At 32.7% G+C, this 12952-nt stretch overlaps 1 protein-coding gene and 1 long non-coding RNA gene across 2 annotated transcripts in view; both read left to right on the top strand.

Annotated features, from left to right (window-relative positions):
* Positions 1-1730, top strand: part of LOC141544591 (uncharacterized) — a 64802-nt gene extending 63072 nt beyond the window's left edge. Inside the window, exon 11 of the mRNA XM_074270964.1 lies at positions 891-1730. Coding sequence (XP_074127065.1) covers positions 891-1613 — 723 coding nt within the window. The 3' untranslated portion in view covers positions 1614-1730. The remainder of the gene's footprint in view (positions 1-890) is intronic.
* Positions 1731-7890: 6160 nt separating this feature from the next.
* LOC141544592 (uncharacterized) lies at positions 7891-11221 on the top strand. Its single transcript, XR_012482675.1, has 3 exons — positions 7891-7985; positions 9763-9862; positions 11093-11221. It is a non-coding gene; the product is annotated as an uncharacterized LOC141544592 (long non-coding RNA).
* The last annotated feature ends 1731 nt before the right edge of the window (positions 11222-12952 follow it).

Genomic DNA, 12952 nt, shown 5'->3' with positions numbered 1-12952 from the left:
ATTTGAATGATTATACTGGGTCAGGGAATCACATTTTGACTATTTTGAAAGAGTTACTTAATACTCCATGGCTGAATAATTCTATTAATGTCCCTAAGTTATCATTTTGTAATCATTTCTTATCTCTTATTCTTTAATTATATGCAAAAAGCATTTGTTTTCTCTTGCCCAGTCTTATCCTCTAATTTTTAAAAAAGAGAGATTATATGGACTCGAACTGAACTCAGAAGGGGACAATCTATATAGGTATATATTTTTGAAAATAAGTTTCCTTTAAATCACATTCTAGTTTTCCTCACACTTACGTCATAATTTACATTTGCTATTTTTACACTTTTATTTGAACTTTAATTCAAAGAAATTACAAAATGAATAATAGAGAAACACATAAATGTGGTGAAAAAATTTACTAGTTAAAAATATCTCTCTAATTTTTTATCCCATTTCAACCTTATATTTTACTTTTTTTTTTTTGGCTAAGCAGATTAGGCAGAACATATCTGTATTATTATTTCAAAATTTATCATTTAAATTTATCAGTTAAAAACAAAATCTCTTTACAATCTATTTTTGATTAAAAAATTGTCCTTTTAGAGCAGGAAAAACTATTAAAATATGAAATGAGAAATTTTTCTATTTGTTTTTTTGGGAATATAGTATGCATAGTATGCAATACAAGTATAATATTAACCTAATACAAAATATCCTAGCTAAAACTTACTTTAAAATTTCATTTTTTTTCTTTCATTTAGAGAAAATTTAATTTTTTCTAACATTCTTTTGAAACATAGATGATTTGGGATTATGTAAAACACTAAGATTAAAAGATTAAGTTTAACTATTATTTGTTTGAGTTCTAATTGTTCTTTGTCCTTATTTCATTACCCCAGGATAAAGTTACTTTGGAAACAACCAGCATACCAGAACAAACAGCATCTAGGAAACGATTTCAGTGTCTTTGTTTCCCATTTTTGAATTGGAAAAGAAGATCTCCACAAGCAAAATTCAATAAGAAATCTAATGTTAAGGACATACATTTAGATGCAGATACAAATTGCACAGAAAATCCTGAAAAAATGAGGGACAAAGAGAAAAAAATGAAATTTAAAAATAAATTTAGAATCAAGAAAACTAAGTTAACACAGGTGCATGGTGAAATTGAGAAAAAGTTCCAAATTGCTGATGACACTCAAGAGAAACTCCAAAAAGATGAGTTTGGAGAGGTAGCTACATCTACTTTGGCAAATACCTTAAGTGACTCTGAGGAAAAGGAGACATATCAAGGCCCTCTCCCTGCAGGACTTCATCCGTCATTTCCTGAAGGAAGAGAGCATGATTTGGAAAATGTTGTTTTCCAGAATTTACAGAGCACTTTGCAAGAAAACATTCTTGGCACCCCAAAGCCTAAGAATGATATTCACACAGAAGTTGAATGTACTTCTAATATATATGAAGAAGATTTTGCTTATAATGAAGAAAATATAAAAAGAGCGGGCTCAAATGAAATGAAGGAAGATGCAATCAGCCAAGAAAAAAAGCCTGAACTTTATATTGCAAGAAAATGTAAGAAGAAAACCAAACATATAGAAATATCATTTGAGGATAGTGATTAAAATGCCAGTAACTCTACCAGTGAGCTAAGGCATTGGAGATACTCCCTTCCAGATGGGGACAAAATCTCAAAAATGCACCTGGATAAAAAATTAAAGCAAGATTCACAAAGATTAACAAATGATTTAGGAATGTTGCAAGCAGAGTCCCTGACATTGGATAAAGAAAAAATACCATCAGAAAAAGAGGTAGATTCACCTTTTGACACTCTATATTCTATTTATTTTTCATCTTCATCAATCCTCCCGTGCAATTGATTTTTCATATGATGAAAATGCTATGTTCACATGCTTGCTATTTGTACAATTTACATTGAAAGTTGCATTAAGAAAATTATCCAGAAAATCTTTTTTACAGTTTTTATTTTGGTCATCTAAATTACTCCATCAATTTCCAAAATATTTGGCATGTAACCAATGAATTTTCTAAATCAGACATACAAATTGAAATATTAGACTAGGTAACCAAAAGAACTAGGATAAGCCTAAAGATAATTAGAACACAAACTAAAAGACATATAAAGAACTCAGATTTTCTTTTATGCAAATCCTTGTAATATATGACATTTGAAAGAATTTTGCTTTCTATGGTCATTTTTATTTTCTTAACCAAATGTAATGTGTTGTGACTTAAAATACTGAAAACATAAGCCAAACTTTGGAAATTTCTAAAAAATTCATCTGACTAAATTAATACATTTATGACAATCTGCTTATTTACCTTTACTCATATAACTAAAATCATGACTTTTTGTGTTTCAAAACAAAATGAAACACAATTTTGCTAATTAATCATTTAATATCAGTCATCAATTTACTATTTCTCTATTCCACCACTAATAAATTACAGAATTGAAACTTAAACCTAGATTTTCTCTCTTCAAGTTTAGTGCTCCTCTTCTTGCATTGACTTGCTTTTTCAAAATATATTTTAATTTGCTATAGGTACCTGTCATTTTAGCACTTAGAAATAATGTAAACTAGAAGAAAAGATAGCAAAACAATAGCAAAACACTGACTTGTGATATGGTTGTGCAAGAGACTGGCTTTAGATACTATTAAATTAGTATAGTTCATTCATTGAGTTTTATTTTTTGGAACATTGACAGTCATGGAGTCAAATCCCCTTATCTTATCACTGAGGAAGAGTTAGGCTTAGAGAAGTTAGACTACATGGCCAGAGTCTCTTGGTTCATATGTACTGTTATGTGTCTATCTTATAATGATCATTATCCTTTCACAATAATAACTGAAGATAAAAGAGAGGATAGTGGAGAGAGAGCCAAACTCATTCAGTTAGACTTAGATTCAAGTGCTGCTTCTAATGTGTTATGTTATCTTGGGCAAGTCTATTGATTTTACCAGGCAACTGCTACTAGAAGCAGAGGCTGACCTGACTTTATGGAGGGAGTTTCCTCACTTGGAGTCACTCCCATTGATGATCTTAAAGGTCCTGTCCAAACATCATGAGAGTATAACTCTCATTACAAAGTATTCCCATTTGATCTTCATTTCTATTCCTATAAAGTGCTGGGACATCTTTACAAACAAGGAAATAGAATCTCAATTTGGTATTTAAGCTTAAAACTTCTGATGAGAAACTCAATGCTAACTCTGAAATCTATCAATCTACAACTGTCTATCTCTCTACAAAGTACGAAATAATGCAAATTCATTCTGAATCAAATGTGGGGCCTATACCCAGAAATACTAGATTCTGCTATTAGTTTATTATCATGACTTTGACCAAATTACTTAATGTATCTGTGCTTCAGATTCCTCATCAACAAAATGAGAGCATTAGACTAAGGTTGTTTTTTTGTTTTGTTTTGTTTTTTCCTAATTTTTTTTTCTTTCCTAAAAAGATTGTGATTCAGTGCACCTGCACAGGGAATAGCACTGATATTCCATAATGTAGCAGTCACATTGCCTAAATCTCACTCTCCTCAATTTCCTGTGTTTTTAACCCAATATTTCAATGACTAATTTTAGGGTATTTTTTGTTTTTGTTTTTTGTAGTACTTTTTTGAACTTGACAATAAGGAAAAAGAAATGAGAAATGGGATTGGAAACAATCATCCTATAGTTAAAAATGAACTGGGTCTATTTGTTCGTCATAGGGACATGGTAAAAAAGGCCAAAAATAAGTCAGCTATTTTATCTCTTTATCCCTGTCTGCTTGTTAAAGGAGAGAAATGAGAGAAGCATGTGAAAATAGGATGAGAAAACAAAATGAGGTGATAATTAAGCTATCATTTTGAAAAATGAACCAATTTTTCTGCTTTCTAACAAAACTTATAAAACTATCATCATTTTTGACTATGATATAAAAATGAAGGTAATATCTATTGAGGATAATGTGTATTTCAAAATAAAATAGAAAAAATTAAAGTTAGCATAGCATATTTGATAGTGAGCCAAGAAGACCTTTTTCAAGTCCAACTTCTGACATAGATAGGCAAGTCAATAAACATCTCCATGTTCTAGTTATTGGTGGAATTGGTAGAGGGAATTTTCTCTTCAAGTAGATCCTTGTACTAGAGAAATCACAAATCTAGTATTTGTACCTAAGTTAGCATATAAATACGTATATGAAATATTATGTATTAAAGAATAGATATGTGTATATGTACATATATATGTACATACACACACACACACACACACATCTCTCTCACAGAGGCAGATAAGGAATAAAGTGGCAATGATACTAAGCTTTCCTTTTAGGTGGAGCAAAAGCATCAACACAACGAAATGGAGTCATTCGAGAGAAAAGATGATCAATTAACTAAAAACAGAAGAGATGGCAACGTTAATGAGATATTTTCAATGGAGAATCATCAGCTTGGTAAAGATGAAGAAAACACACTTCCTGGGGAAGAAATTCCAATAATGGGCATTTCCTCCAGGGAAAATTTAGCACTTGGGCACCAATTTTTAAGGGGTAAGTTTGTCAAAATATTCAAAATATGTTTATTATCAAATATTAACATTCATGGTATGTTTAGTTTGCTCTAAAAATCTAGATTCTGATTCACTCTGCATCCACTTGTTTTTTGCTGAGAAAGGAATGAAGGTCCCATGAATGTATATTGTTCCTTACTGTAAGTATGTTCTTTTATTTTGGAATTGTTATATCAGTGTATATTAAAAGAGTTAGATAACCTTTGAGGGGTTCCAAAAGAATAGGATGAAAAAAAAGATATGGATAGCAAGGAGCAAAGCAAGGGAATTTTCAAATGTTTGCAAATGTATAAATAATAAGTGCTAATGAGATATGAGAATAGGCTTACAGCTACTCCAAAAATTAGTTGGGTTCTTTTAGATGTTAAAAAGTTTCCCATCAATAGAGAAATGTCTAAGAATGAACCCGTTTAAGTGCTTATCATGAGCCAAGCACTGCGGATACCACCAAAAAACTCAGAAAACCTAGAATCTCAAGAACCTCACACTTTTAATTGCAGACATGCAACTCATTAAAAAGATCTATTTACCAACACATCACTCTGTAAGACAGGCCTGAGGAGAAAAAAGGCTAATATCCTTTCAGGATGGAAGAATCAAAAGGGGGAATTGACAGAGTTGTAGAGAGCAGTGCTCACCTAGCATTTAAGGCCTTCTAGTGCTCATGTGGCTACTGGACAGGTTGAGGAAGAGGAAAAAAACAAATAACAACTACCTGCTGCCCCATCTAAAAAAGTCTTAGCACCACAAGATGAGACACAGGAATACAGTAAAGAGGGTTCACAATTCATTTTGGGACTGTACATACTTGAAGACCTCTAAAATTCCAACTTAGGAGAGCTGAAATGTGGAAGTGATCTGGACTAACATTTAGAAAGTAGAGAGTGTTTGAAAAATTAAGCCTGGATTTACTTTTATTGAAAATAAAATTGAAAAGTAATTTAATAGCCTTAAAAAACTTTTCCTTGAACAATTAAGTTTAAGATAAAAACAAATTAGATACATTAGGAAAACAACAATATATAACTTATTTGGGAGACACTGAAAAAGGGCATCTTTCCCTGCTTCAATGCCAGTATTCATACATTGTGACCATAGTTGCATGCAGACAGAAAGTTATCTACTTTATTCCTTTGATTAGTGAAACCATATTAGACTTATTAGTAAGACACAGGAAAGCAATGGACAATTGAGAGAAAGTTTCCTTTCTTAAAAATCATCTTGTATTACTTTTATATCAGCTTCATTTTTCAAGATCTCTTTCCTTAGCCTTCTAGTGAAACATCCCTAATTAATACATCACTATTACATGCAGTGTTCCATATTGAAAGTCTTCCACCCTGCATAAATAGGAGGTGATACCCTTTCATCTGGACTAAGCTTTGACATTATAATTTCACAGTATTAAATTGCAGTTATTTTATTGTCCTCAATAATAACATTATTATAGTCAAAATTTATATTGTTGTCCTGTTGTCCTTATTTCATTTTGCATTAATTCATATAAATATTCTTATGCTTTTATATAAGTATGATTTCTAACCATACACAATGACCATGCATCCATCAACAAAACACAATTTGCTTAGCCATTCCCAGTTATTTGCTGCTACAAAAAGTGGTTGCTGTGAATATTTTTGTTTTTAAAATTTTTCTTGCCATTGGGTAAAAATAACTCATTGGGGTGTGTGTTTAGCAGTTGGAGAGAGGAAATGCTGCTAAAGCACCAGAGAAATTACTATTCTTTGGGAAAGTTTGACAAAAAGGGCATCAAAAGAGGGTAAGTTGCTAGCAAGCATTCTTTTTAAATGTTGTTAAATCTGAGAATAAAATTACATGATGGAATAAAATGGATATCAAGAATGATTACAAAATGTGCTTTTTCCCACTAAATTTCTTCTTTGAAACTTTATCAGAGTAGGAAGATGAAGTTATCTAAAAGCTACATGAACAGAGCAACAGGTAGGTTTGTGAAGTCATTTGAGGTAAATAAAGAACAATCTTACTACCTTTGCTCAAAGTTATAACTAGCATGTACAATCTCTCTGTCCCTCTCTTTGTCTCTCTGTCCCTGTCTCTCTGTCTCTGTCTCATACACACAGAGAGAGAGAGAGAGAGAGAGAGAGAGAGAGAGAGAGAGAGAGAGAGAGAGGGAGGGAGGGAGGGAGGGAGGGAGGGAGAGAGGGAGGGAGGGAGAGAGAGGGAGAGAGAGAGAGAGAGAGAGAGAGAGAGAGAGAGAGAGAGAGAGAGAGAGAGAGAGAGAGAGAGAGAGAGAGAGAGAGAGAGAGAGAAAGGAATGTGTTAATTCCATAGGCAGTCCATTCCTTTTTAAATAAGTTTTAGTTGTTTGGAAGTGGGTTGCTTTTGTGTTCTTTGTTTTTCATACATTGATCCCAAATGTGTTTCCTGTGCCTAGTATTGAAAGCCTTTGGAGGGTCAATTAAACATTGTTTTATTTTATATTTGAGCACATATACTACTTCCTTTCATCCCAGTTCTTTCTCTTCTCTTCTTTATGGTAAACATCATCAGTTGCCCTTTATTTAACAAGGTCTTTTTCCTTCACCATCCTGATTTCTCTTCTCTGGAATTATTCTGAGTGCTAATTGTCTTTTCTAAAATATATCTCCCAGGAATGAACATATTCTTCAAACAAGTTGTGATCAGGGCATAGTATAAGGAAAGTGTCACTTCCCTCCTCCTGGATTCTATGAATTCTTAGAATTCAACCTACAATCATCAATTAAGACTTTCTCCTGGCCTTGTCTCTATAGGAAGCCTGTCTTGATAAATTCCTGATATTTTGCACACAAATTGTTTAATCACAACAACCTGCATTTACATGACTGATCTTTTTTAGTCCAAGTACAGGCAACAAATGGAAAACATTGTCTGTTAAAAAATAAGTTGGATGAGAAATAAGCAGAATCTATTCCTAGACTAGAGAAGACAGCTGTGATTGGAAACAACCTTGTTTTCTGGGAAGGAATGTGGGAATCTTTGTTGGATTTAGATGAAGAAGCTTCACAGGCAGACAGTGCAGTTTAATGCACTACAAACAGAGAGGGACTATTAAAAGTTTATGATCTGGGGAATGATATGATCAGTACCTTAGTTAAGGAAGTTTATTCTAGAAGTAAAATGTTGTATGTGTTAAAAGAGCAAAAATAAATTTCCCTCACTGTTTTATGAAAATTTTTCTATAAAGAATAATTTAAAGATACCCTGATGGATTTTTTTTTCCTGCAATGACTCTGACATGCATAGGAAAAATGTAAAAAAGCCTGAAAAGGAGAAGTGGATTTCCAAAGATTCTAGTATGACTTGTGAAAACATGAATTCCTCATCTGATATCCTACTCTGTAGTCATGATGACAGCACCTTAAGTGAGACAGATTCTGATGAATTAAGGTAAACTACTATTGGACTAGTTCATAGAAAAATATTAGCAATGTGTGCTTTTTCTCTTTCTAGAAAACTGTTTTCCTGATTTTTTTTTTTTTTCTGTTTGTGTTCTTTCTGAGTATTCTGGTGCGTGAGACTTATGCATTCCAGGAAAGCTAGTGGGCCCAAACTCCCCTTTTTTATACATGCCACATTACTTCCCACTGTTTGATGGTTGAAATTCTCCTTTTCTCAGATATGGGGAACCTGCCCCAGTGATATACACTCCAATTTACTCTTTGGGGTAACAGAACACAGCAGGATTGACATTTGTCTGTAAAAAGTAGTTTTCACCATACATACCCAAGCATTAGTAATAATCCCAGTCTCGGAGTGAGAAGATTTAAGACTCAAGTCTCCTGTCTCCCACTGTTCTAGAGTGGGTTGAGAACTGGAAGGCAGTGCCGGGATCATGTAGTCCGGGCTCCTAAGTGGTTTATTTTCAGTGATACCAGTGAAAAAGAAGAAGAGCTGGGGTTTGAACTCCAGATTCACTTCACTTGCCACTGCACCACAAGGCCAATGTTAGCAGTAGAATCTAGGACATATCACACACACATTTGTAAAATAGGGACGATAATACCTGGGTTATCAGCAGGATTGTTGTAAGCAAAGTTCTTGTGCTATGGGAACATGAACTGTCGTTATTCATCCAATAACTATATTAAGTTCCTTGTGCATGCAGCAGAGTGTTCTGCTTTATTGCTTTTATTACAATAGTTTTCACTAAAAGAGATCATCTTTCTGGACTTTTTTTTTTTTGGACATAGGGAAGGCAGAAATTTGTTATTTTACTATACATAATTATAATGGATTTCTTAATGCCCAATTGTAGAAGGTTAAAAAAAAGATTTGGGAAACTTAAAAACAAACATTTTTAAAAACAAAATTTCCAAATCACATTGAAAAATACTTTTAAAAGAGGAAAAGATCAGTATTTATTATAAATTATGGCTCTGAGATAAAATAATGTCATAGTCTGTGGTTTATGTGATTGACTAGAAACATGAAAACCATATGATTTTGAAGTAATCTATATTAAAATCAAATATTTACAACAACAATACATTTCCCGTTTATATTTATGTGGAAATAAATTATTTGTCTTTTAGGCTTGTAAAGAATACATTAAATAAAAAATAATAAGGTATTATAAATCCTGCTAAAATATAAATTAATTTAGAAAATAATGCAATTTTCAGTCAACAGAAAAGAATCTTTTTCTGCATTATGAAACAGGAATATTTATTCTGAAAAAAGATAGCATTAGAAATAGTCTTCATATGAAATGTGTCCTTTGTTAATGCCAGAAGATTAATTATATTGCTGGAGTTTCCTTCATTTCCTTCATAAGTAAGATAAAGAATATTGGCTAAGTATAAGAGATGTTGTAACTATTTACGTTAATTTATATAAGGTTGCTAAATCAGGTTCTGGGTAGGTATGGGGCCTAGTGAATAGTCAAGAAGACCTGAATTTGAAGCTGTTCTTGGGCTCTTGGCTGATTGTATGATTTTGGACAAGTAACCTAACATCTCTTATAGCCTGTTTACTCCTTTGTAAAATAATTATGAGTAGTGATTTTGTCATGAAATTTTTGTTTGGATGCTGTGAGATAATGCATAATAAATAACTGCTGTGAAAAGCTTAACTTGCTACCTAAATATTAGTCATTGTTATCATTTCTGTTTATTTTACAATAATTTTACATCGACTTATTACTTTGCCTTTATGTATTTTATAGGATAAAGGAGAGATGGCTGCAAAAACACTTGATGACCTCACTCAGTCACTTGAGACAGATACAGTGGATTGTAATTTTTCTCCCTCAAATCATATTAAGGGTAAGAATCATTTTAAATTTTCCAGTGGATAGCAGTGTTTAACAGTAACCAACAGTAACCAAATAACCAACAAAACCAAAGTTTATATCCAAGAAGAAAACACAGGTTCTATTGCATTGACCCATAGTAGAATAGAGATGACTTTGTGTTCTTGGAGGCTCTAGTATTGGCATCTAATCTCTGGCAGACTTTGCCAAGCTAAAAATGATTATTATTTCAACTTCCGGGTGATGATTTTTCAGCTATAGAAGTAGTCAAAGAGGGCTCACTATGTGTTCCAGTGCAAAAAGCATACTGTGTGCCAAATACGCAAATTTTAGATAAGACAAAGTCTTTGTCCTTAGTGAATGTATAGTCTATGAGGGGGATAGAGCTTATACAGATAAACCTAATTTTAAAATACCCAAATAATTAACAGTTAAATGATAAAATAACAAGTAAATAAAGAGTATAGTCATATTGCTATGTGAGGTATAAAGTGGGAAAGAACATCAGCTATCAAGTATAAAAAAATTAAAAATTGGAAGTATCATTTGTTTTGTAAAATTTTAAAAGATATGTAGGAATTCCGTAAGTCATAGGAGTCTAGGGGATTGGAGTAAAGATTTCTTACATGGAAATTGTGAGCAAAGAGGCAGAAAAATGACAGTGAAAAGTCCAATTTTACTGGACAATATATAACAAAAAGAAATAAATATGAAAAGGTAAATTATTAAAAGTGTACAAGGAGTAGCTTTGTGCGTATAGACAAATCACTTAATTTTGGAGATTCATTTTCTCAATCAATAAAAGTTTGTAGAATAAGTTTGGGGAAGTTGTATTTCAATTCTATATGTGCTATATTATTTAATGTGCATTATACATTTTGAATGCCAGCATAAGATCTATGAATTTTCCTTGGTTGATAATAGAAAAGCATAGAAGCAATTGACATGATAAGTAAAATTGTAGAATCTTTCTCTAAGTGACCAAAATATTAATAATCTCCAAAATGTTCTTAATAAATGTGCAACTTCGAGATTCTCTTTAGCAATCAACAATAATGCATAATAAGTTATTTTAAATTCACTCTAAATCTACTGACAAAATAATATTTTGGTATGATCTTAAGATTCATATGTGGAGACTATTTTATCAGTGGCAAAGGATCTGAATTCTAAATATATTGCTGTTGTCCTGCAGAATTTAAAATCCTACTATGTTTATTTACTTGTATTTTTCTTTATGCAGATTCAGTTTACCTTGGTGAATATCAGGAAGAAGTTATTATGTACGAATCGTCAGTAACACTTTAAAAATCGCAATGGACACAACAAAAAAAAGTTAAGCGTATAGAAAAGATCATTAGTGCAATCCAGGAAAAATTCTCAGAAAGAAGTAAAACTAAATCCCAATTAAGGCATTACAAAGTAGAATGTGATAGAGAACTCTATGCAGGCAGGTATGGTACTCATAAGTTTAAGTAAAGACTTGAAAGCATTTCTCTTACAATGAAGCATTGTATTACAAAATTTAATGTAAAATCAAGAAAAATTGAGGTTAGGAAATGAAAAATGAAAAATCTTTAACATAATAGTATAATGAACCCTATAATTAATCTTTTTTATTCAGTGGCATGTGGTCCATCTTCCTGTTTGGAACAATTTCCGGTAGGTGCCCATTTTTATTTCATCATCTTATTTTCTGAAGCACAGATTGTCTTTAATCAACATATATTTATCAGGTGCCTTGTGTGTACCAAGCTCTGTTGTGGGCACTGAGGGTGAAAAGCAAAACTGAAGTGCCATCAGGAAGTTCACATTCAATCCAAGAATATGGCATATAAATATAAATGTAAACACAAAGTCACAAAATTTGGAGCAGGAAGGAGGGCATGATTTTCAGGGGAAAGTAATAGCAGCAACTTCAAGTAAAGAAGGTAACTAAACAAGAGTTTTAAAAGAAATTCTAATGGAGAGGGAGGTTAGGAAAGCAGCAGTGTACTCCAGGCTGAGAAGACACCCTGCACAAGGGTGTGGCTTTGGGAAATGGAGTTCTGTGTTGTCCTGTATAGAACCACAAGAAGGACACTGACTGGGTTGTAGACTGCAAAGAGGGCAGTAATGTATAATAAGGTTAGAAAGGTAGTTTCTATTTCTGATATGCCATAAATATCTGCTTATTCAAATTCCTCAGTAAATGTCCTAGTCCCCTGTTATATACAAAACAATTTGTGAAACTTTAGAGCAGATAAGAGAAGAATATAACATGGCCTGAGCTGTAATGGAGCTTACAACCTCGGAAATGGTAGTGTTTCTCTTGATGGTCTCATCGGCTCCTCATGAGTTCCCTTAGCACCCTTATGGAGGGATGATTTCCACAATTATATACACTCAGCCCTAGTTTCTCTCTTGAGCTCCTTCTATACTTCGCAATTTTTTTTTTTCTTTTTGGAAATCTCAAATGGGATGTTGCCCTTAATAGAAATATCTTTCTTCCTAAGCCCTCCCTCTTCTAAATATATCTATTATCAGTGAGAGCACCTTCTTCTGATTCACCCAGGATTGCAACCTTAAGAACATCCTTAACTCCTTCTTTTTATAATGACAAATTTTCTGCCTTTCTAGCATCTCTCATAATGGTCCGTTTCTATTGAATTACAATCATCAGTATAATGCAGGCATTCATTGCTTCTTGCTTATTTTATTATATACTTCCTCTTTCTTTCTCTGAATGAAGCCTTCCACACACTAATCGATTCTTCAAAGCTACCAAAGTGATTTTCTTCAAGCATAAATCTTGCCATGTCTTTTCTCCTCCTCCTTTAGTAGTATTGGTTGCTTATCACCTCCAGGAGTAAATATAAACTTCTTTTTTTTGGCACTTAAAAGCTTTTATACCTTGATCCCTTCCTATTTTTTAAGTTTTCTCACACTTTACTGCTCTCCCTAACTCAGAGATCCAACTAAACTGGCCTACCTGCTTTTGTTTTTTCTTTCTTTTTTCGTTCTTTTTTCTTTTTTCCCCGATGGTATGTAAAGACTTGTTTTAACATTGATTTTTAAAACATTTTGATTTCTAAATTTTCTCTCTTCCTTCTTCTCTTTCCTC

The sequence above is a fragment of the Sminthopsis crassicaudata genome, chromosome 5 (assembly GCF_048593235.1).
Source record: "Sminthopsis crassicaudata isolate SCR6 chromosome 5, ASM4859323v1, whole genome shotgun sequence".
Lineage (NCBI taxonomy): Eukaryota > Metazoa > Chordata > Mammalia > Dasyuromorphia > Dasyuridae > Sminthopsis > Sminthopsis crassicaudata.
The sequence above is the reverse complement of the archived record's forward strand: the minus strand, read 5'-3'. Positions and strand labels throughout refer to the sequence as shown.